The 25092-nt window shown below is 36.9% G+C and overlaps 1 protein-coding gene across 7 annotated transcripts in view; it reads right to left on the reverse strand.

The window, feature by feature from the left end:
• Window positions 1–25092, reverse strand: part of LOC150110256 (pyruvate dehydrogenase phosphatase regulatory subunit, mitochondrial) — a 366839-nt gene that overhangs the window by 101691 nt on the left and 240056 nt on the right. For all 7 annotated transcript variants that reach the window (XM_090398625.1, XM_090398618.1, XM_090398634.1 and 4 more), the window contains exons 14-15: window positions 24137–24285; window positions 2956–3163 (exon numbers count right to left, since the gene is read on the reverse strand). In XM_090398625.1, the coding sequence (XP_090254751.1) occupies window positions 2956–3163; window positions 24137–24285 (357 nt within the window). The remainder of the gene's footprint in view (window positions 1–2955; window positions 3164–24136; window positions 24286–25092) is intronic.

Below are 25092 nucleotides of genomic sequence, written 5' to 3' on the forward strand. Positions count from 1 at the left end.
GATGGCTCAGAGGTCGGAATTAAGGGCAGTGGTAGTTGATGTTCTGTGGGTTGAAGTGAGTTGTGTAGAGTAGGGTTTGTCAAATGAAAAGGAGGAGTGTAATGTGCTGTTATCTGCAAAACTGTATACTGGGTTAGAGGTCAACTGAAGTAGGTCATTGATATATAGAAGGAAGAGGGTCGGCGAGAAAACTGAACCTTATGGGACCCCAGCATTAGTTGGATGATGAGAGGATAGGGAGCCGTCTACCATCACAAATAGTGTGCATCCAGATAGGAAGCTGGCAATCCATCCGCAGAAGTCCTGAGACAGTCCAAATGATGGGAGTTTGCTTAGTAAGCCTTGGTGCCAGACTCAGTCAAAGGCTTTAGGGATATCAAGTGCAACTATTTGAGATTCAGTGAATTTCTCCATGGCATTTGTCCAGCGATGGGTGATGTATGAGAATAGATCTCCTGTTGATCTGCTTCGATGGAATTCATACTTGTGGTCGCTTAATAGCTGGGAACCTTCAAGGTAGATTAGGAGTTGAGAGTTGATGGTTTTTTCCATCACTTTAGATAGGACTGAAGTGAGTGAGATAGGGCAGTAGTTAGATGTGAGTGATATGTCACCCTTTTTATGAATGGGTTGAATATAGGCCAGTTTCCAGGCTTTGGGATATATATACACCAGTGGAGCAAGAGAGTGTATGTACAGATGAACACCAGAACTGACTCCTATCCAGTGGATAGGAGTCAGTTCTGGTGCACAGACCTTCAGGACAATTAGAGAAATGCCATCAGGGCCAGGAGAACTTTTTTTGTGTGTCTAATTCAGACAAGTTTATGATATCTTTTTGGCAAAAGGATACAGGGGGCATAGTATGTTGGGCAGTTGGAATGACTGGAGGACATTGTCAGTGATGTGTGCATTGGAGGCAAAGTGTGAAGCCAGGAGGTTAGCTTTTTCTATGGGTGATGTTGCAATTGAGCCATCTGGGTATGATAAAGGTTGGAATAGTGTAGGGCAAAAGTTATGGCCAATTGCCTTGGCCAGAGACCAAAAGGCATGGCTGCCATTTGGCAAGCTTCCAGCTTTTTTGCCCATTCATATTCTGTTTTAGAAGACTGATAATTTTCTTGCATCTGTTTCGGGCTTCAGTATAGGCATTGAAGGAAGATGGGGTTCTTGATTTGAGCCAGCTGTGGTTTGCTGATTTTTCATTTGTACAGCCTTGGCACATCCTTTGGAGAACCAGGGTTTAGTTAGGGGATGGCAGTTCTGAGTAGTGTTGAGAATGTATGTTTTCATGCCAGTGAGGATATTACTTTGGTGATACATTCGGTGCATACGTTTGGACTGGAAACAATAGTTCAACCATGGGAATGAAGCACAATAGTCACGGAGACTGTCCCATTTGGCACTGTTTTAATGCCAAACTACTCGTGTGGGAGTGACTGTGTAAACATTGTTGCATGGGGGAGGAGATGAGCACTAGGTTGTGGTCAGAATTATCCAGGGGGCTCACTACATTCACTGCATATTTGGAGGGCATCATTAGTAAGGAAGAGATCTAGGGTATTTGAGGAGTGGTTCGGGTTATCTGGTATTCTGGTCAGTTTTTGAACAATTTGTGTAAGGTCGTTAGTGATGGCAAATGTTTCAGCATCTCTGCCTGCAGGATCTGTATAACTGAAGGAGGATAGCCAATTGGTGTTATGGACGTTAAAAACTTGATGGATGGTTTCAAAACATGAATGAAATTCAACAAAATGCAACAGAGCAATTCAAATCTAGTCGTTTAAAACAGTTCTAGAGATGCTTCCAAAAGTAGAAAAATTGGGAATACTTATTGAGGCAGAAGGAGAATATTTCAAATGGATATCCTCTAGCTCATAAGCTAGAGGATATATATTATAATAAATTAAGTGAAAGAAATTTTTTGAACAGATCTCACATATATGTAGTCTTAGTTCCAACCTTAATATTGTCCCTTTTCATCTCTAATCTTCCAAGCTACACATATTTTCCAAACATAAATAAAATTTTTTTTTTCTTTCAATTCATATTAATTTCTCCCAGTTATTCACTCTTGTTGATTTAACTGTGGGATTTATTAGTCTGTTTATTAAGTACATAAAAATAAATAGATTAAGTTGGGCTGGACACATTACACGCATGGATAGTAATAGAATAGTTAAGATGTTAATGCTAAGCCAGAAGGGAAAAGAAAAATTGAAAGACCTAAATTAAGATGGGAAGATGAAGTGATGCAAGATATTAAGGTTTTAGGAGTCAAAAATTGGAGGAGTTTGGCATTGAATAAGGAAGGCTGGCAGAAGTTTCTGAATAAGGCCATGGCCCACACAGGGCTGTCGAGCCAATGGTGATGATGATTTATTAGTCTGTCAAATTGGAATCTCCTTTTTTGATCTTCTCTGGCTAAAAATCTCTTTGCCTCATTCTGTCAAAATCAATTGATGCCTCTGTTTCCGTGCTAACTGCGACTCTTGGGATGGTGATGCATAGCATATAAACCCCTCTCAATCGAGCTGTTCCTTCTACTATCACATGGTGGAATTTGTTTCCACAAATGCAGATCTGGTAACTGCAAATAAGATGCTTTCTTATTTGCAGGAACTACTTATTAAACACCTAGGTGTTAGTCTATCAATTAGAATATCATTTTCGCTGACCATTGAAACACTCTTTGGATAGTGGATGACTGAAATGGCTGTTACCATGTTCCAATGCAAGGTTGTTTTCAGTTTCTGGCCTTTCTCTTCTTGACAAGCAATGTGCATAACCTCTTTATAGGGCATACCAAAGGAACTACAGAGACTGAGAACTTTTTCCATTTATTTTTATTTTATTTCGTGTGGGATTCCCCCCTTTCCTCAACTGTCAGTTTTATTTACTAACTGAAATCACTTTAAAAATTACCACATGAATTAAATATCCTAAAGAACATACCTTATATGTAAAGAAAGGAAAATCTTTCATTGTTGTTTCCCCATCTGTTATATCAGCCATAAGTTCTCTTGAATTAGGACCCATCACACAGAGAGCAGTATACATTGAAGTTATATCAGTTACAACTACTGGACTCTCTTCTGGCAGGTGACGTTTAATCCATGCTTGGCAACGTGTCTGCTGGATGGTTGGAGAAATCAACATATAACTGGAAATAGAAGAAAATAATTAGACATATGAAGAGCCAAAGGCTTCAATTTGGCGACATATAACTTAAGTTAAGGGATATATATCCCATATAATTTCTTAGCCGAATAAGAAACTCAAAGAGTTTCATGCTGAATATAGTAGAAACTATATAAAGTTCGGTGTTTAAGTTAAGGGATAAATTATGGGTAAATATCAAGAATAGTGATCGGTTCTTGCTCCACCTTAGACATGAGTTGCCTCAGCTTGCACTACCTTAAGGGTCAGTTGCTGCAGTATCCAGGTATTTGCTTATGCTTGGAATCGCCGAACTTTATATAGTTTCTACTATATTCGGCATGAAACTCTTTGAGTTTCTTATTCGGCTAAGAAACTATATGGGATATATATCCCTTAACTTAAACAAGTTATATGTCACTGAATTGAAGCCTCTGGCTCTTCATATGTCTAATAATTTATTAGGACACCTCTCAGCAATACTCACTGAAGGGTGGTAAGTTCTGTTCGCTACAAACTTGATATTAACTAGGTCTACCTATTCACTGATGAGACCTCAATAAAGGTTGAAACTGGTCTGGGTAGTGACCTTCTCTCATAATGTAGAACAGTAATACAGCTCCTAGGAGCTAAGTTCACATTATGGGTAAATATCAAGAATAGTGATCGGAGCTTGCTCCACCTTAGACATGAGTTGCCTCAGCTTGCACTACCTTAAGGGTCAGTTGCTGCAGTATCCAGGTATCTGCTTACCCTTGGAATCGCCGAACTTTATATAGTTTCTACTATACTATATTCGGCATGAAACTCTTTGAATTTCTTATTCGGTTAAGAAACTATATGGGATATATATCCCTTAACTTAAACATAGAAGAAAATAATTTTTCTTAACAATTTTTTAAACAGAAATGCAACATCATTTATACTATTTCGCTATGACTACAACAGCAGGAAAGTTTGCTTATCCAATGGATGACCTAGCCTGTATGCTAAGTGAACACATATTTAGGCTTAGTGGTGGTTTACACTCACAATAAACTTTAATGGAATGAATGCAGCACAAAGATAAATAATCAAACAATACATTGAATCATTCTGATATTTCTTCTTTTACCTTGCTTTATGAACAGATCACTACCACCACCAGTGCTAAATCATCTACTATTAATACAACCATTAGTTCTCTTCAACCTGAATTCTCATCCTCAAAACTTTGGAGTATTCTCTTCAATATTTCTGATAAATCTGCCCACAAAGAATTTCAGAAAATAAAGGATAAACATATTAAAAACTATAACAGTTTTCAAAGTTCTTCTCAGCTGCAGCCTCTCCATTAATCTTCCAACGAAAACTCACAAAATAGCCATTCATGTCCTTAGTCATGGTAACAACTTTGCAGTAGTGCCTCGGCAAGTTCCTACTTTAGAATCATTTGGCACATAAAATGTGCTGTGCACAACTTACCTCCTAATGTTGCTAACAACATCAGGTTTGATGTAGCTAACATCTTATCATAATCATCACAACTTAAAAGAAATCTCTCCAATAGCATCTCTCAAATCTTTCTCTCTCTCTCTGCATGCTATGTAAATTCTGAAAATTGCTATACCAGATCTGTCTCTTTATTCTAACCACTACCATTTCTCTAATACTGACTCTGATTTCCATTCATACCTATCTCATCTGCACCTTTATGCATTCCATCACCTAGTGCTGCTTCGACCACATCTTCAACCATGTATCCATATTTCTCCTGTCATACAATCCATTTAGTTGTGCTATTCTGCTTCATAAGTAGATTCTAATCATTTGCTACATTAACTTCTTGATTCTGTGCCTTCTCAGAAAACAACAGCCTTTCTAAATATCCAACAGCAAACCCATTCAAATGCAATCCATCAACTTTAAACCATTCCAACTTTCATTCAAATTCACTCCATAGATTTACAAACTGAACCCCCCTTTACCTTGTACAACTCAGCCAGCTTACTGTTCATTATCTCTGCTCTCCTTCTCAATTCATTACAGTCATATCTAGGTAACAAACTAATGACTTTACTAATAACACTATTATCCTTAACCTACTGCAACAACCTCCTCAAGTTTCTATCAACATTCCCTTTTTCATTTAACTAAGTTATCTGTGTCTACAACTACCACTAATTTTGATGCTTGCCTTTCCTTCTCTGCAACAAATCCGTCATTTGTTTTAGTGTTTGCCAGGAAATAGAGTTTTGTGCACTCTATTAATCATCACATCTCTAATTGAATCCCCATACAATGATATATGATCATCTTTTAACTCTTTCTTCGTAGTTCAACCTTCCTCCTTTTCATTCTCATCAGGTAATCATCTCTTTAGATGTTTAATTATTATTATTATTATTATTTATTATTATTCAGGCATCCATGGAGTCAAAAGACTCATCATGGGAGGTCCTTTCTAAGAAACACAAGTCTATCAAGACTCATCAAGGGAGGTCCCTCCTAGGAAACACAAAGTCTATCATACCACTCCTTAAATGCATTGACCGTTCTCGCTCTCACCACTCCATCAGGCAATGCATTCTATGGTTCAACCACCCTCCATGCAAAGAAACCACTCCTCACTTTCTTTCTCACAGTTTCTTTTCGTATCTTCCAGGGATGGCCTCTTGTCGTGACTCCTTCCCACTGTTCAACCAAGCGAAAGACCTCCCCAGTGTCAACCCTGTAACCACCTCTCAACAGTTTAAAAGTCTCAATCATATCACCCCTCCTTCTTCTATCCACCAAACTCTGCAGTCCACACTCCCTCAGCCGCTCCTTATAACTAACATTGTACAGTCCTGAAACCATCTTTGTTATCCGCCTTTGAACCCTTTCCACAGTTAATTTATCCCCTTCAAATCCTGGGGGACCAGATCTGAGAATAATAGTCTAAGTGTGGTCTGATCAGAGTCTTATACAGCAGAATGATAACCATTTTTATCTCTGCAGGTCAGTGTCCTTCTCATTATTGCAGCAATCCTCTGTGTTACCTTCAATACCTTTGCAATATGTCCCCTAAATTTCAGGTTTCTATCAATCATCAAACCTAGATCTCTTGTCTCTCCTACTTCCTCCAGTTTAACTCCTCCCATATGCAGTGTCCCATTGATGCGTCTCAAACCTCAAGACCTTACATTTTGCTGCATTAAACTGACAACCCCATTCATTTGTCCATCTATCTAGCTTATTCAAATCCTCTTGCAGTGCTACCACATCTGCACTATTACTAATAACCCTTCCCAGCTCCACATCATCCACAAACAACCGAATATCCCCTTGCAATCCACGGAAAATGTCATTGATATAAAGGTTAAACAATATAGGTCCAAGTACTGAGCCCTGTGGAACCCCACTTGTAACCTTCTGCCTCTTTGATATTGCTCCACCATACACAACTCTCTGATACTATCGGACAGCCAATCCTGAATCCAGTTGACCAATCTGACATCCAGACCCATGTGCTGCAACTTGAATATCAGCTTATCATGTGGCACCCTGTCACTAAGTCAAGAAAATGGTAGTGTATGCCTTTCCCTCATCTAATGCTCTTGTAACTTTATCATAAAAGGCTAGCATATTGCTAAAACAAGAGCGTCCCCTTCACAAATCCATGTTGACTCTCACTGATAACATTACCCTCATCTGCCCAATGCTGTATATGGTCCCTCACTACTTTCTCCAAGATCTTACTAGCTACTGATGACACACAAACTGGCCTATAATTAGACACTTTCAGTCTGCTACCGCCCTACAGTGGCACTATCTTACCTTCCTTCCATTCCATGGGCACCTTTCCTGGAGCCAGACTTTCACTGAAAAGCCAGGTCAAGGGCACTGTCAGTTCCTCAGCACATTCCTACAGCTTTACTAACATCCAGAGTACTCAGTATGTGGAACACACTCTCCTCCTGCACCTCTAAACCTCGAACCTGCTCTATCCCTCTAGTATTCAAATTGACTCCTCCAGGTCTCCCACAATGTCATTCTTCCACAGTCATTTCTCCTCCTACTGGCACATAACTAAAAAATTCCCTAGGATTTTCCTTGGATCTAAGGGCCAATCTTTTCTCATATTCTAGTTTCACCTTCCTTACCATACTAGTCACTCTTCTGGCCTGTGTCTTATATTCTTCATGCATCTTCTCTTCACCTGTCTCCTTATATCTCTTCCATAGCCTCTTTTTCGCATGTTTAATATTGCTTGTCATCCACTTTACTCCAAATTGTGTCCTCTTCTTCACTCGTGGAATACAGCTTACCATTGCTGCTAACAAACATTTCTTAGTATTCAATCACCTACAGGCTTCCAATTCATTGACATAATCTGATGTGATGTCTTCACAACTTGTGCAATGTGACTTCTGAACTTTGGATCCTTTTCAACCATCAGTAAAAGGTCTCTTCTCCTTAAGCTTCCTCCAAAATTACCTTGCCAAGTGTTACTTTTTGATTTTGCTAAGGCTTTTGACAGAATACAGAATGGAAGAATGTTGCATAAATTGGATAATATGAGAATCTTCCATATGTTTTATTTCTCTTTTCATTTGTGCTAACTTTTGCCTAAGTTCTTCTACTATGGTCCTAACACTTATTCCCAGTTCCAATTGCTCCAATTTAACAACAAACTTTTCACATACATTAATGCTTTCCTTCTTTTTATTTACCCTAACAGGTCCACAAATCTTTCACATTTTTCAGAACACATACATGAAGCAATTTATGCAATACATCCACATCTACTGGTAAAAATCCAAGGCAGAACTCGATCTTTGTGCCAAAACTTTCTGTGCCAATGATGAGTGCTTCTTTATGGATGTAATTTTCAGAAGCAGAAGCAGTAAGAACAAACAAGTAGAAAAATATAATATAAACAAAAATTCCAACAACAAACACCATGAAGAACACTTCATTCCAGACTGAAAAAAAATGTAGTACAATTTACAATAAAGAGTCATACTATACACTATTTAAAAACACTTTTATATTTAAAATTATATTTTTATATTTGTATTTAAATTAAATTTATATATTTAAAAAACTTAAAAAAAAAAAAACACTTGATTTTGTTATTTTATTTATTTTTACTGGGGGGGGGGGGGGGGGCTACGCCCCCTGGCGCCTACAGTTTGCTACTTCCAGCTATAAAAGATGTGGTAAAAACTATGTTTGGCAACAAGTTACTAAAAGATGTTGATCTGATTCTTCTTTCAAATGACACTGTCGGTCGCAGAATTAATGATATGGCAGGTAACATAGAATCTCAGTTAATTGAAAGAGTTAAGAAAAGCTCTTATTATGCGTTACAAATAGACAAGACTACTGATGTTATAAATGATGTGCAGTTAATATGCTACGTAAGATATGCGCATGATAACTTCATGATATTCTGTTTTGTAGATTGTTCACAACTGGAGAAGAAATATTTCACACTCTCAATTATTACATAATACACAAAGGGATGCAGTGGGAAAAATGTATAGGCTTCTGTTCAGATGGAGCTCATGCCCTTACAGGCAGGCATAGTGGGGTTGTTTCTATGGTCAAGGAAGTAGCTCAAGATATGAATTGGGTACATTGTTTCATAAAGAGAGAAGCATTAGCCTCCAAAGGAATGCCACCAGAATTTAAAACTATGCTATACAACTGTAAAGTTAGTTAATTTTCTTAAAGCTTGACAATTAAATAACAAGTTATTTTCAGTACATTGCGATGAAATGAGCAGTGAATATATACCACTTTTGCTTCATCCTGAAATTCGCTGGCTTTCCAGAACAAAGTACTAACAAGGTTATTTCAATTAAGGCATGAAGTTTTATTATTTGTAAATGAACATAATTCTGATTTTGCATCACTTCTTGTTGACAAAGCCTTGTTATCAACACTATCCTATCTTTCAGACATTTTTTCAAAATTATTATTATTATTATTATTACTATTATTACGGGCAACTCCAGGGAGTCATTAGACTCATCGAGGGAGGCCCCAAATCATATTCATCACAACTATCTGACATTCATACAGTATCTATCATACCTCGCCTTAAACTCATTCACTGTCACAGTATCCACTACAGACTCAGGGAGCGCATTCCACTCATTCACTACTCTAAAAGTAAAGAACCCAGCTCTAACACCTTTACTAACCACACTTTTGCCCAGTTTCCATGGATGTCCCCTAGTCCTCCCAAAACCAGCCCTGTTCTCAAAAATATCTTCTGAATTAATTTTATAGAAACCCTTCAGTAATTTGAATGTCTCAATCATATCTCCCCTCCTCCGCCTATCAACCAATTTTTGCAACCCACAAATCCTCAACCTGTTCTCATACGGTTCATTCCACAGACCTGCTATCATCTTGGTCACTCGCTTCTGGATCCTCTCCACATCCTCCCCATCAAGAAGAAACCTAGGTGACCAAATCTGAGCACAGTAGTCTAGATGGGGTCTTATCAAGGCTCGATAGAGAGGAACAATAACCTGCTTGTCTCTGCTTGTCAATGTATTCTTCAGCAACCAAGTGATTTGATGAGCTGTTTTGGTCACTTTTGCAATGTGTCCCCTAAATTTCAATTCCCTATCCACCAACACTCCTAAATCTCGTGCCTCATCAATTTCCTGGAGCAGGGTTCCACCAATGCAGTAAACTGCCTCCAATCTTTTCACCCCAAAATGCATAACCTTACATTTTGCCACATTAAACTGACATCCATTCTCCTTAGCCCAGACCTCCAATCTATCCAAATCATCCTGCAAAATTTTGACGTCATCTGCATTCACTATTGCCCTACCCAACTTCGCATCATCCGCAAACAAATGAACTGTTCCTCTCAGATCATTTCCTATATCATTTATGAACAAATTAAACAGCATTGGTCCAAGAACAGATCCTTGTGGCACACCACTAGTCACAGGCCGTCTTGTGGACTCTACTCCCGAGTAAACCACTCTCTGATATCTCTCCGTCAACCACCCTCCTATCCATCTCACCAACCCTATGTCCATTCCCATATGCTGCAATTTACTGATTAGAATTCCATGTGGAATCCTGTCAAAGGCCTTGGCAAGGTCCAGTAGAATCACCGTAAACCCATTGCCCTTATCCAGTTCAGCCGTCACTGTGTTATAATACGTGAGCAAGTTACTGAGGCATGACCTACCCTTCACAAAACCATGCTGTCCCCGATACAGTATCCCATTTTCTTCAATCCAATCTTGTATTTTCCTTTTGACTATTTTCTCTAAGACCTTTACAATGATTCCTGATATGCTAATCGGTCGGTAATTTACAACAGCAGTCTTGGAACCACCTTTATGCAGTGGAACTATTTTCCCCTCTTTCCACCCGCTCGGGACTAACCCAGACCCGAGACTCAAATTAAACAAAATGGTCAAGGGTACTGACAATTCTTTAGCTGCTTCTCGTACAACACGAGCTGGTATACCATCCAATCCCACAGATGTATTGACATTGAGGTTATGCAATAGACTACTCACCTCCACTTCATTAACCACAATTCCCGTATAATCTACTGGTTTATTCGTTTCTGCAATGTCACCACCTTGATGATATATTTTTGCAAAGTGCTCACTCAGTAACTCAACTATCTCAACTGATTCAGTTACCTCCCTACCATCGGCATTCTTTAAAATCAATCTGCCATGTACATTTTTCCTTTTACTTGCTACATATCTAAAAAACTGTTTAGGATTCTCTTTAGCCTGCATGGCCAATGTTCTTTCGTAATCCTTTTTTGCTTCTCTTACCACACTCGTCACCCTTCTGGCCTGCGCTTTATACCGTTCATGTGCCTGCCGGTCACCCTTCTCCTTAAATTCCCTCCATAGTTGTTTCTTTTTTTGCAACTCAAGCTTAATGGTGTTATTCATCCATTTAACCCCTACTTGATTTATTATTCGGACTCTAGGTATACAGTCAGCCATTGCTTCATGCAAGCACTTCTTAACTACCTCCCATGCACTATCAACTTCTAGTCCTTGCAGTTGTACATGCCATGGCACTGAACCAATCAAACTCCTAAGCTTGTCATACTTTCCCGCCCGATAATTCCACATGTACCCTGTCTTAATTGAAAATTCTACACCTTTAGCCACCTCCCAAGTTAAGACCCTATGATCACTCTCACCGATTGGTGGCAATGTGGTCATATTTGTTACAGCCAAATCCTCAGATGTAATTACTAGGTCAAGCACTCTCTGACCCCTAGTATTTTCCATTACATGCTGTCGCAGATAGTTATCCCTTAATAACCGCATAAAATCCAGTTCCTTCCTCCCATGTGTCCTCTCCTCACTCCAATCAATGCGACCATAGTTGAAATCTCCCATAATAATCACCCTCCTTCCACCTATTTCTTCTATTTGCTTGTGCATACTGTCACCACCATCTTTTCCATCACCTGGTCTATAGCAGCACCCAATTGTATATTTAGTTCTGCTAGCCACAATCTCACACCAAATGGCCTCAAATGTGCTCTTTTCTCTATCCTGCAATTCAACTTCTATTCTCCTTGGCTGGAGCTCATCAGCTATCATCAACAATACTCCTCCCCCCATTTTATTCTCTCTGTCATTCCTGAACAAACTATACCCATCACATTCAATCCCACTAGTTATATCATCTACAGTCAGCCATGTTTCACTAATACCTATAACCTGTGGTCTGGAAGTGCCAACCATGGCCAAAAACTCTTCCTTCTTGTTCCTAATACTCCTAGTATTAGTGTACATGAATTTAAGACCCCCATTAGCCCCAACCCTACCTTGATGCCTTATATTAACTATCCCACTCTGATTTGTTGTCCTTATTTGCTCTGGCATATTATATTCATTCTTACATTCAACTGCCTCCATAAGGACTGTATCTCTACCCACCCCCCCTAACAAATCTAGTTTCCCTGAATTTGCACATCCACTACATTCAGCTACACTTTCTCGAGTCTTCTTACACCGTAACCATTCAAATGCAAGCCATCCATCTTATATAGATCCTTTCGCCCATCAAACTCACTCCACACATCCACAAATTCCACACCACTCGTCATACATAACCCACGCATAAAGTCATTTGCAATTATAGCCCTCCTTTTAAACATTTCACTGTCATACCGTGGCAAAAGACTAATCATTCTAACTCTCTCACTCTTTTCTTTTGTTACCTCAAACAATTCATTCAGGTCTTCTATCATTTCCTTTTTATCTCCTTTCAAATCATTCGTACCTGCCACAACAATCATTTCTTTCACCCTTTCCTTTTGCTCTCTAATAGACGCAGTTACGTCCTTTATGGTCGCACCAGGTTGGTACGATTTTGTCAAATCCTCTACAAACACACCTCGTACTAACGAGTCTCCATACAGCACTCTATCCTTCATTTTGTTCATGTTCACATTCATACGTCTATTTTTCCTGTCATACCTTTTATTATTGGTTGGTTCATTCAGTCTACTTTTGTTCATGCACTCTAGCTGCTGTTAATGTTAAATTAAATGAACTACAGGGTGTTCGGGATAAATTTGACAGTTTCGTAAGGAAAAAGAAAATCTTCTTTGTATCTATTAAATTTAATGAATTGACAAAAAAACATTACAGGCAGAGTTAATTACAATACTATCAACAAGATTTACTCAAAATAACCACCATTAGCATCGATCACAGCTTCAATTCTGCTTCGGAACCTCGAACAAGCTGATGCTACAGTCTCCCTGGGAAGGGCCGCAAAAACTGTTTTAATTTTATCCATTAACTGGGCTTTTGTATTACTGGAAGTGCGATTGGTGTCTTTTTCAACTGCGCCCCATACAAAATAATCCATGGGGTTAAGGTCTGGGGAGTTTGGAGGCCAAACATTTGGACTGGTGAAGTCGTAGAAATTTTCAGACAACCATTTTTGACTTTTCCCAGAGGTGTGGCAAGGGGCCGAATCCTGCTGCCATACATACGGCCTACCATTGGCTACCCTTGTTATCCAGGGCTTGACTACAGTTAGCAACTCCACGAACAAAGCCCGAATTCCAATGCCAGGGTTCTTCAACACCTGTTCCTGCAGATTTGCGAGGAATTCTGCTGTACGAACGCAATCAGATCGTCTGCTAGGGATCTTTCTTCTTGCTACATCCTCGTAGTCACCATTGCAAGTCTCTAGTTCATGCCTGATTGTTTTTACTGTATTCAGGGAGCATTGGGCAGCAGTCGTAATATCCTTATTTTGATGGCGGGCACGAATCATCATGATACAAGTTATTCTCTTCCATGATTCAGGTGGGTTCCAGCTATCCATCCTTTCTGACATCTTGTATATGAATGAAGAAGGGTCCAAACTTTTAAATGAAGAGAAGTGTGTGTTAATACATGTAACTTACGGAAAAATATAATTAATTATAAATATGTCAAATTTATCCCGAACACCCTGTATATCTCTCCCTTCAGGGAAATTCTTTAACTGTTCTTGATGCCTATGACAAAATAAAGGAATTCGAAAAAAAATGGTTTTATGGATTAATTACGTAAAAGACAGATAATTTGCACCTTTTCCAACATTGGAATCCTTTTTAGTGGAAAATGATATTTTTGTTGATTCCGAGTTTCTGGAAAAAGTTTGTGACCACCTCAAAAATATAAAACGGGAATTTTGAAACATATTTTCTGAATAACTTTTATAAGAAATTTCTGTGGATTCGCGATCCATTTCAGGCTTGCAGTCACGAGAACGACCTTTTGTTATCGAAAAAAAGAACAGTTAATTGAGCTTTCAAGTGACAGTGGACTTAAAATGCAATTCCGTGATCTTGGTTTGGCTCGATTTTGAATCTCACCTTCAGTGAGAAGTTAATTTCCCGAATTATCTGAAGAAGCATTGAAAATCGTCATGCAGTTTTCTACAACCTATCTTTGTGAGAAAGGATTTTCATCGTTCCTTCAAATAAAAACAGAAATCTTCTTAGTGTCTTAATTGCCAATCTTCGAATGAAGCTGACCAATATTGAGCCAGATATCCAACAACTCTGCAAGGGCCGAGAAGCTCAACCATCTCATTAAAAGTAAGTAGTAACATAATTATATCATATTATTTATTCATTTAATAAAAATTAAAACTTTGTTCAATAATGATACACTTTTAATCATTGACTTTCAATTTAATTAATGATGTTTCTATATGTATTCAAAACATGCTTTTAGATTTATTATGTTATAAATGGCACAGTTTTTCCGAAATGTTGGTAATTCCTACATAGGTTTTTAAAAAAATTACAAAAATCACAATGACGTATAGGGAAATAAATAAAAAATTGAAGTAAAACTTTAATTCCAACATTCTAAAATGTTATTTTTCTTTCTTTTCTGTTAGCAAAATCGTTGATGACATTGTCGAAGTCTATTTCATCATTCAGTTGCTGTTTTATTAGACAGTATGGCAAGATTTCTTAAACACCAAAAAAGCGCTGCCACGGACAGATCCCCCCCCACACACACACACACTCTGTAAGTGATCTGTAGTGATCTGTAGAACTGCTTTAGGCATTTTACTGGTCCTTGGGCTTAGAAAGGTTAAGAAACGCTGACCTAGAGCATTATCTAGAATTAATAAAATTTTAAATTCTACATTTTCTTTCACACAATAGCTTTCCATTTCATTCACATAACAGTTGCTTAAGGCATCTTCAAAAAACTTTTGAGTCATCCATGACTTCTTATTGCTCAGATAATGAACTGGAAGATTATGCTTCTTAATTTTTTTGAAGGTTCATGGATTCTCACTGTGCCATATCACAAAAGGTTTCAGTTTATATCCAGCCACAATATCCCATAACAGAATCATCTTACGATCTTTAAGAGCTTTGAAACCAGGCATAGATTTTAGCTTTTGGTGGTTGAATGTCAGCTCGGACATTTTTTTTTCCAAAATAAGTCTCATCCATATTAAATATTTGCTGTGGCAAATAATTTTTCCCCCGTAATAATTTTATCCAATTTCTCCACAAACACCTTGGCGGGCTTCTCATCTGTACTTGCACATTCACCATACATTTTCACATTTATGCAGCTCAAAACAATTGCTTGAATCTCATGAAACCCAACCTGAAGAATGGTTGAACTCATAGCCATAATCAGGCCCTGCTTTCTCCTTCAACATGTTGAAGAGACTTAGTGCCTTAGCGGTTATGGTCCTAGTGCTAAGGAATATGAGCTTTTGGTTCAGGTCCTCTATCCAGTAGCTTTTCCCTATCACCGATAGGACCTTGTTGTTTCATCACTATCGTCGATTTAATGGAGGCAAATCCTTTCACAGCCCCTACGATTTTATCCTTATTTTTCAAAATGGTCGTCAATGTAAAATGAGACCATCCAAAGTCATGTGTGATCACACTGACTGGCTTACCAGCTTCTTGTTGCTTTATAGCTTGAAACTTCATTTCAAGATCAATTGCTCAAATATTTTTCTGATTCTTCACTAGGTTTTTTAATTGGGCATGTAGGGGGGGGGCATATTGCACAAAATATCATGAAATATTTAATGATAAACACACAAATAACTTATTTCTCAAGCACAAAATCAACAGAGGAACTGTTGAAGACACGTGCCGATTGACACCTGAAGTTACCGCTGAATGCACTGTTATCACTGTGCATGATGCATTGTTGCTAAATAGAAACCTTTTTACTTTATGCTCGCTTGCATCTTGTTCAAAAGTATAGTCGAAAATGTTATTTATTCCCTTATGGGATCATGGAAGTATCTTCAAACGGACATAACTTGAACGGACGTAAGTCGAGGAATGACTGTACATAAATATATTGTATATCACTGAAACTACATCAATGGCTACTAGTTAGAGGTTAGTTTCCTACAGTTCTCTTATTTTTAAGTACTGTTTATGGTACAAGGACTACTGGTTCAGTATCAGTTTTTTCTCTAGTTGTTATGATGGTTCCAGATGAACGATCCAAATCCTCAGGAGTTTCAAGTCCTGAGGATTTGGATCATCATTTTTTTAAGTCATCGTTCTTGTTCAGATTGAGTTTATGGATTAGAATCTCACAGGGTTGTTTGGATTTACATTCATATGTTTGGGTATGATGTAATGATTGTTGAAGTGCAGGATCAGAAAGGCCTGATTTTCCATAATGAAGGAATCTGATGTGTCATTTGTGTTCTTTTTATTTTGAGATTGTATATCTTTTCATCTATACAGAGTATGTTATTACATGTACATCATATCTAGTATACACATGAGTGAGCAAGAGGAAGGGAATCCTTAAAGATAGTACTCTTTTTAAATTTTGTTGGTGTTTAAATGTGGCTTTTATGTTATATTTTTGCATTATTCTATTTTTTTATGATATTCCTTGAACATGTGGAACAACTATGGCCTTATCATAATATTTTTTTTGCTTTTGGTTATATTTTTGTAAAGATGTTTTCCTGTTGTAGCATTTTTTATAAATGTTTTGCTAACTATTTGAAACTAATTTTTCAGAGCCTGCTCATTGGATCAAATTCTTAGAGCTCAATTTGGAGGAAGGGGGGAGTCTAACAATCCCTAATTTTATTCTAATTAAAGCAAGTGCACTAGCACAGTAGACTGTCTTATAATTCTACACAGTTAACCACCCTACTTATTTACACAAGGTGCATGTCACATCTTTAAGCTTAAAAAGACAGTGGATTTAATGGAAATTTTTCCAATTGGTTATACTATAAATTAAAGATACCAAGAAATTATATACTTGGTTTAATCCTTTATCCAAGTGTAAGCAAATAAAGTTGCACCTGAAATATAATCAGGACTGGAGCAACTCATACATAGAACATAATGACTTCACATCACTTGCCTTAGTATCCCATAATGCAAAGCACATATCCTTATCAGTATGTATAATGCTATGTATTATGGGAAGGGTCACTACCCAGACTGGCTTCAACCTTTATTGAGGTCTTGTCAGTGGGAGCCAGACCCAGAGGTGATACTAAGGTTGAAGTAATGCCAAAGTTCATATTTTCATATACGAGCAGCCAAAAGGTGTCACCTTATTATTAAAATACTCTAGATTAGAGATAGTTGTTGGAAGTTTTCCCACTTGGTTATACTATAAATTAAAGGTACCAAGAAATTATATACTTGGTTTAATCCTTTATCCGAGCATAAGCAAACAAAGTTTGTGCCTGTAGTAATTTCAGGAAAGGGCAACTTGTATATAAAGGCTAATGACTTCACATCACTTGCCTTAGTATCCTATAATGCAAAGTACATATCCTTATGGGTATGTATAATGCTATGCATTATTTATGTATTGGTAATTTATACACCAACATACTTTGCACCACTAATATGATGCTGCATGTTAATGTGAGACTTGAATATTGTGATCCTACCATGGAAACTCATGTAGTGAGCTTCGATTCTGAATATTTTTTTGCAGGTTCTTGTTCCATTCAATACCAGGAACTCCACATTTCACATGTTGGCCAACAAATGGTGGATTTTACATGTTATCCTGCATGGTAATCTATGATAATGTTCGGTAAGTATGGTGGGTCATCCACTGCAAGTAGCAATTGCAGTTGACTCCCTTCACTTCCATCTCAGTATAGTATCACTGATTGTTGACTTGCGATTTCCAAATTTGTCAGCAATTTGTCGAACAGATATGCCTGCAACATGGCATCTTATCACAATGCCTCTTTCAAAATTCCGTCAATTCCCTTCTCGCAGCAGTTTCACCCGGACACAGTTACACTGACTTGGAAACAGCATATTCCTTCAATTTATACCAGCTACAAAAATGTGACTCATTACACGGCATGATGCACCTTGCCCATTAATTTCTTTCCAAGCAGTGTATATACAGAGCTCAACAAATTTGATCACCCATCACAAGTAAATTTTGTGAGTTGGTAAGTAACTGGAGAATGAACAAAATAGAATATCTTTTATTTAATAATAAAACTTCTTAAATCATTTAGGAAGTTATTTCTCATGGTACTCCTATTGAGTGCCATGAGAAATAACAGTTATAATTATAGGGACATGCGATTAAAAAATTAAGGTCCAGCATAATTTGTTGAGCCCTGTGTCTCTATATATACACGAGGTGTAGCTATTAAATAACGAGACTGGTTGCAAAAATGTGGTTTATTATTACAATTGTACAATTTAATTGTTATCCCCTTCAACATACTCCCCTCCTCTATCTATACACCGTTGCATACAAATTTTCCATTGTTGGAAGCAGTGTTGCAAGTCATCAGGTGTTATCTGCTTCAGTAGCACTGCCATTTTCTCCTTTACCACTGACATCAGTGGCATGGTAATGATTGAATGGATACCAGAGGGTCATACAGTTAACTAACATTATTACCTTGAGGTTTTGGCCAAACCGAGAGAATGAGTGAGGAAGAAGAGACCCGATCTGTGGAAGAACAATGCTCGGATTCTCCATCAGGACAATGCTCCTGTCCACAGTGCACTGTCTGTAAAGCAGTATCTGGCTGATAAGAAGATCCCAGTGTTGGACAATCCACCTTACTCACCAGACTTAGCTCCATGCGACTTTTACCTTTTTCCAAAGTTGAAATCCGCACTGAAGGGTACCCATTTTCAGTCAGCAGATGAAGTAAAGGAGAAAACAGCAGTGCTACTGAAGAAGGTAACATCTGATGACTTGCAGCACTGCTTCCAACAATGGAAAATTCGTATGCAAAGGTGTATAGATAGAGGAGGGGAGTATGTTGAAGAGGAAAACGATCAAGTTGTACAACTGTAATAATAAACCACATTTTTGCAACCGCTCGTTATTTAATAGCCACACCTCATATGTATATATGTGTGTGTGTGTGTGTGTGTGTGTGTGTGTGTGTGTGTGTGTGTAGTAGGTGAATAATTAAGTAGTGGAGAAAAGGTTAGATGTGTATAGCGGAATGGGGTACAGTGTTCTCCTGCAATGAGTCTTTGGACATGGAGCCCTTGGAGGTGTCATATAAAAGAATAATGATATATATATATATATATTTAATTGCGTTATCATATATAAAAATTTATTCCTATTTATAAAACTAACCTCCAAATATATAATACTGTAAAATAAAAACATAATAATAATAAGTAATAAGTAAATCTCGATTGTGTGAGATTTTTACAAATTTATGATAATTTCATTGTTCACACAAGGGTGGTGAAAAAACGTGAGTAATTACTGACCTATCAGTATCTCTGGAGTGGTGGTGGTAAAGATTTTGGAAAAGTCAATAAGGGCTCACATACAGAAATGGGTTGATGACAGTGAATCTATGCTTTGCAAAGAAGACTGACTTAGGAGCATCATACTGCCGGTCTCTGGTTGGCCGAGTGGTTAGCATATCTGCTCTCCAACCAACAGGCTTCAGGTTCAAATCACAAATTTATCATGTCATGGGTGTTTACGATTGTCTTTAGGTAGAAGATAAACGTCATCGCCTGGCACGAGACCACCACCTCACTTGTTGGAGGCCTGAGGTGGCTTGAAAAAGTTCCATGTTTGGTCTCTAGAGCAGGGTTTCCAGACTATTTAAATAAATAAATAAATGAAAAATACAAAAAATATATATAAAAATTAAAAAAAAATCCTTAGCCCACCCATGGTACATTTACCATGGGTGGGCTTTACCAAATAAGCTTTCATTGGCGGGAGCAACATAAAAAAAAAAAAAAAAAAAAAAAAAAATATATATATATATATATATATATAAATAAATATATATTCATATTTATATATACTGACTTAGAACTGAGAAAAAAAATTTAATTTATTCAAAACGCAACATGTTTCATCGGATTGTCTGACTTCTTCAGGCGTGGGAACATAGAAAGCAAATAAAAAACACTATAAGAAAAATTGTATCACTATAAAAACAACTATTATAAAATTCAGTTAGCTTTGAACTGTAGCTATATCTGTGTTGAATCTATTGTTGGGCATTTGCATGCGTCTGACTTCATGAGCATGCCAATATCAAATAGCAGAGCTGAAAGAGTCCGGTAGATTATAACCAAGGTTATTATTTATATGATGAGGGTCCATAACAATTACCTTAGATTCAACTATGCGGCATTCTACCTCGTCATGGCATATATGAAGGTTTGAAGTTGTTGTCCAATTTATCTCATGTTGACGGCCTTCATCATTTGTGTTTACTGAAAACAGTACATGGCTTGACAGGAGTGTACAAAATCATGTGTGACTGCGGGAAACAATACTATGGCCAAACTGAAAAATCCATCTTTCTACGTCTGGAAGAACACCAAAGAGACATTGCCTACAAAAGAGCTAGAGCAAGTGCCCTGTCAAGCCATGTAATGTTTTCAGTAAACACAAATGATGAAGGCCGTCAATGAGATAAACTGGACAACAACTTCAAAACTTCATATATGCCATGACGAGGTAGTCGAATCTAAGGAAATTGTTATGGACCCTCATCATATAAATAATAACCTTAGTTATAATCTACCAGACTCTTTCAGCTCTGCTATCCAATATTAGCACACTCGTGAAGTCAGATGCATGCAGATGCCCAACAATAGAACTTCAACACGGACTGTAGCTACAGTTCAAAGCTAACTAAATTTTTTGCCAGTTGGTGAGTAACTGCAGACTGGACAAAACAGAATATTTTTTATAGCACTCAATATGAGTGCTATGACATATTAAATAATAGGGACATATTAAAAGATCAGGGTCTTGGACAAGTACATATTTTGCATTCGTGATTAAGGTTTTGCATAATTTGTTGAGCCGTGTGTGTGTGTGTGTGTGTGTGTGTGTGTGTGTGTGTGTGTGTGTGTGTGTGTGTGTGTGTGTGTTATGTGTTATGTTATGAGACATAGTAAATAACAGAAACTTAATTTCTAAAATAGAATATGCAGAACTATGCAAAACAATAAGAAAAGGATGAGAAATGAAATAAGATCTTATAGCACTAAAAAAATAAAAGAAACAATTGAAAACAATAAAAACATGAAAATACTAAGAAAATATTTATCAGTTGGCAAAAGTCAAATGATTGCAATAAAAGATAAGAATGGAACTATAATAAGGAACCAAGAACAAATCCTAAGCAGGCTAAAGAATTTTATAAAGAACTCTAGTGTTCCTTCAACAGATAAATCAAATATAAATAACTCTTCTCCATCTTATATAGAATTTATCCCCCCCCCATTCACTTCAGATGAAATAAAACAAGCATTAAAACAAATGAAAAATGGAAAATGTCCTGGTGAAGATCGATTTCACATAGAATTAATTAAATGGGGAGGAAACAATAGAATTCACCATTCTAAAACTTACATTCCAAACTTACTAAATCTATACCTAGAAGAGGGGAAAATACTAGAAAACTGGAAAAATGCTACTCTGATGCACTAATCGAGGGATTACAGTAATCCCTCGATTAGTGCATCATTTTTTTTCGATACCCAAATTCGATTAGCGCGCCTATATACATCTTAAAAATAAATGTTACAGATTTCAAACATTTTCTATCTATACATTTTTATGGCTAACTATTTAAAAAAATCACTCACTAGAATGAAATAATTTAGTTACCTATTTCAAACATTTTTCAAAGTTATTTTTAACGGCCTACTACACTACTTCCATGTACACTATGTTAAAAAATTTACAGCCAATATTTATGTCATCTGCTATAGTACACCCACAGATTCGAGACCCTTCGGACCCTTTGACACTTCTGCGCATGTCACAAAAAGGAGAATCCATTCCGCTAATAGGGTAATCAATCCATCTTCTGGGATGAGTTGTTTATTATTACATGTCAGAAAATTAACTTCTCTTTTATGATCATTGTAGTTTTTAAAGTGGTAACTATTTTGCTTGTATAACAGTTGGGAAATTTTATCTATAAAGCACGTGATTTCACATGTTGGTAACCAAATCGTATGTCCTTCATTTCTTTCTCCCCTTCAGCATGAATAGACTATTCTTGGCACCAAGACAAGCGAAGCTGTACAAAAGTGTGGACGTACTATAATTACAGAGCACTTTGATGGGTCATATCTCGTGCCTTCTTTGCAATGTTATATGAGTGTGTTTTCCTTACTTTTTTTATTTTAAAGTATTTTCCCAAGCTTTAATCATGAGTAAAAGAATTAGTGAACAAAAAAGTGGATGTGTGAAAAAGATTCGATGATGAAGACAGAAGCAGTAAAATTTGCAGAAGAGTAGAAGAGGCAATAGGGCCATACTGTCGGTTGTATGAAAAAAAAAGAAACAAAATGCCCGCCAAACTATGTTAGCTCAATTCTTTGTTAAAAAGTAGAATAATAAAATTTATATTCTGAATATGTTTTATTGTATTTCAGCTTCATGGTTTTCCTTTAACTAGGCCCTGAGACATACCTTAATTCTTTTATAAAAAAATTAAGGGTTCAAAAAAGAAATTTGAGGAACGAATTATACTGTTTCCCATAGGTTATTATGTAATATGTATATATTCGATTAGTGCGTTTTGGATTAATGCACCTGTTTTAAAGAATGCATTAGGCGCACAAATCGAGGGATTGCTGTATTCAAAAAAGGGGACAAAGAAGTAAAGAACTATAGACCAATTAGTATTCTCTCCAATCTGTACAAAATTCTCACAAAAGTAATAACAAAAGGTTAACCCCCTTCTAGACTCAAATCAACCAGTAGAACAAGCAAGATTCCATAAAGGCTTTAACACAATTGATCATATATATATATGCAGTAAAACAAATAATAGAAAAAACAGAAGAAAACCAATTGCCTCTCTGTTTAGCTTTTACTGATTATGAAAAAGCATTCGATTCCATCAAAAACTAATGCAATAACCAAAGCACTCCAGAATCAGGGAGTTCCTGGAGAATATATGGACCACCTCCAGGAAATATACCACACTGCAACAGCAACAATCCAACTTCACACAAGTAGCAATAAAATATCAATTGAAAAAGGTGTCCGACAAGGAGACTCTATCACCCAAAATCTTTACAGCAATCCTTCAAGAAATATTTAATAATATAAACTGGACAAACCTTGGTATAAAAATTAATAAAAGAAACTTAACACACCTAAGATATGCAGATGATATCATAATTTTTGCAAACACTCCAGACTTTAATATAATGATAGAAGACCTATATCGTGAAAGCAGAAAAGTCGGTCTAAAAATAAACAGAGAAAAAAACTAAAATCATGTTTAATCATTTTGTAACACCAAAAAACATAATAATAGAAAACAATTTCTTGGAAAGAGTCTCTTCATATACATACTTAGGTCATCTCATTGATCTAAACTGGGCACTCCAAAAAGAAATAAATAGGAGAGTTTAACTTGAATGGGGTGTGCATTCAGAAAATTGAAAAGCATTTTTCAAAACAATGATGTCCCAGTCTGTTTAAAAAGGAAGACATTTAACCAGTGTATACTTCCAGTCATCATATATGGTTGTGAAACTTGGTAGCTAACAAAAGCACTGGTAAATAAACTAACGACAACTCAAAGAAAAATGGAGAGGTTGATGCTAGGCATCACATTAAAAGATAAGAAGCGAAACACCTGGATAAGAAGCCAGACTCACATCACTGACATAATTTTTCATCATAAGCGACTAAAACAGAAATGGGCTGGACATCTATCCACAACAGAAGATGAGAGACGGACCACCATACTAATGAACTGGATTCCAAAAGAAAGAAAACGAGGCCGAGGATGTCCTAAAAGAAGATGGAGTGGTGAACTGTCAAAATTTTGTTGGGGAAAATTGGTCAATCATTGCCAAGAACGTGGAAAGAGCTAGAGGAGGAGGCCTTCATTCAGCAGTGGACAGAAAATGCGAATTTATCATGTTTTGAACTATATGAGACATAGTAAATAACAGTACACAACATATCACACAGTACAGAAGATTTCTTACCGATTTTCATCTATACGAACAAGGCTGCAATCATTTTCATAACCACCATACTTATTCTGCATTCCAGTATGAGTAATATAATTAAGAGGTATATCAACTTCATTGGAGCACAGATACTGCAATAATTCAACTACTTCTTTGCCCGGAGACTTAAAGGGATAAAAGAAATCAAAATATTAAATTGCAAAACTTTGTGTATTTGTTCTAAACTTTTGTCATCCAAACATAAAAATTATAAATAAACATCTAATACATAATTTATGTAACATAGAACAAGTTCTAATAATTTTGTTTTGTTAATGATAAAAACAATCAGTTTAAGATGATGACATATAAAACAACGGCATCCATCAAAAGGAAACTAACTTTTTTTTTGTATTTTTTTTTAAAAAAAAGTAACTCTGCATTAAATATGAAAAAAGAAATCAAATAACACAAAAGAAAGGCTGATGTAAACATTTTTATAACACATGTGGCAATCTAGTTGATTATGTTGTGCCATCAATCTCAGCCAATATAGAATACAATTTGATCAGTTAAGTCCTAAATTACCAGCCCATCTACACTATAGGAGAAAGGAGAGAATGGTAACAGAATTTGTCAGAAATGTGTGTAATATAAGCAGATTGCGAAATGTGAAGTTTTAATGCAAGTGAGATTATCAATAAATGATCAAATGTATAACTGAGAGGAGAGTCCTTCACATAGCTTTTAAAGGAATGCGGAGAACAGACCAGAGCTTTTGACCTAATGGCCAATCCTCACCTTCACATGGTGCACTCTGTTCGGTATTTACCTGGATACTGAATGAATGAGGACAGGCTGGCAATTTGGGATTTAGCCAATGAAATTGTATTCTTATTGGCTTAAACCACAATATAAAATGATGGTATAACATGACAGAATTTCATGAAGTTGGTAATGATGTAATTTTTTCATATAGTACTATCATGATA

Source organism: Typopeltis vanoorti, chromosome 1, assembly GCF_054136105.1.
Source record: "Typopeltis vanoorti isolate ZY-2024b chromosome 1, IOZ_Tvanoo_1.0, whole genome shotgun sequence".
Lineage (NCBI taxonomy): Eukaryota > Metazoa > Arthropoda > Arachnida > Uropygi > Thelyphonidae > Typopeltis > Typopeltis vanoorti.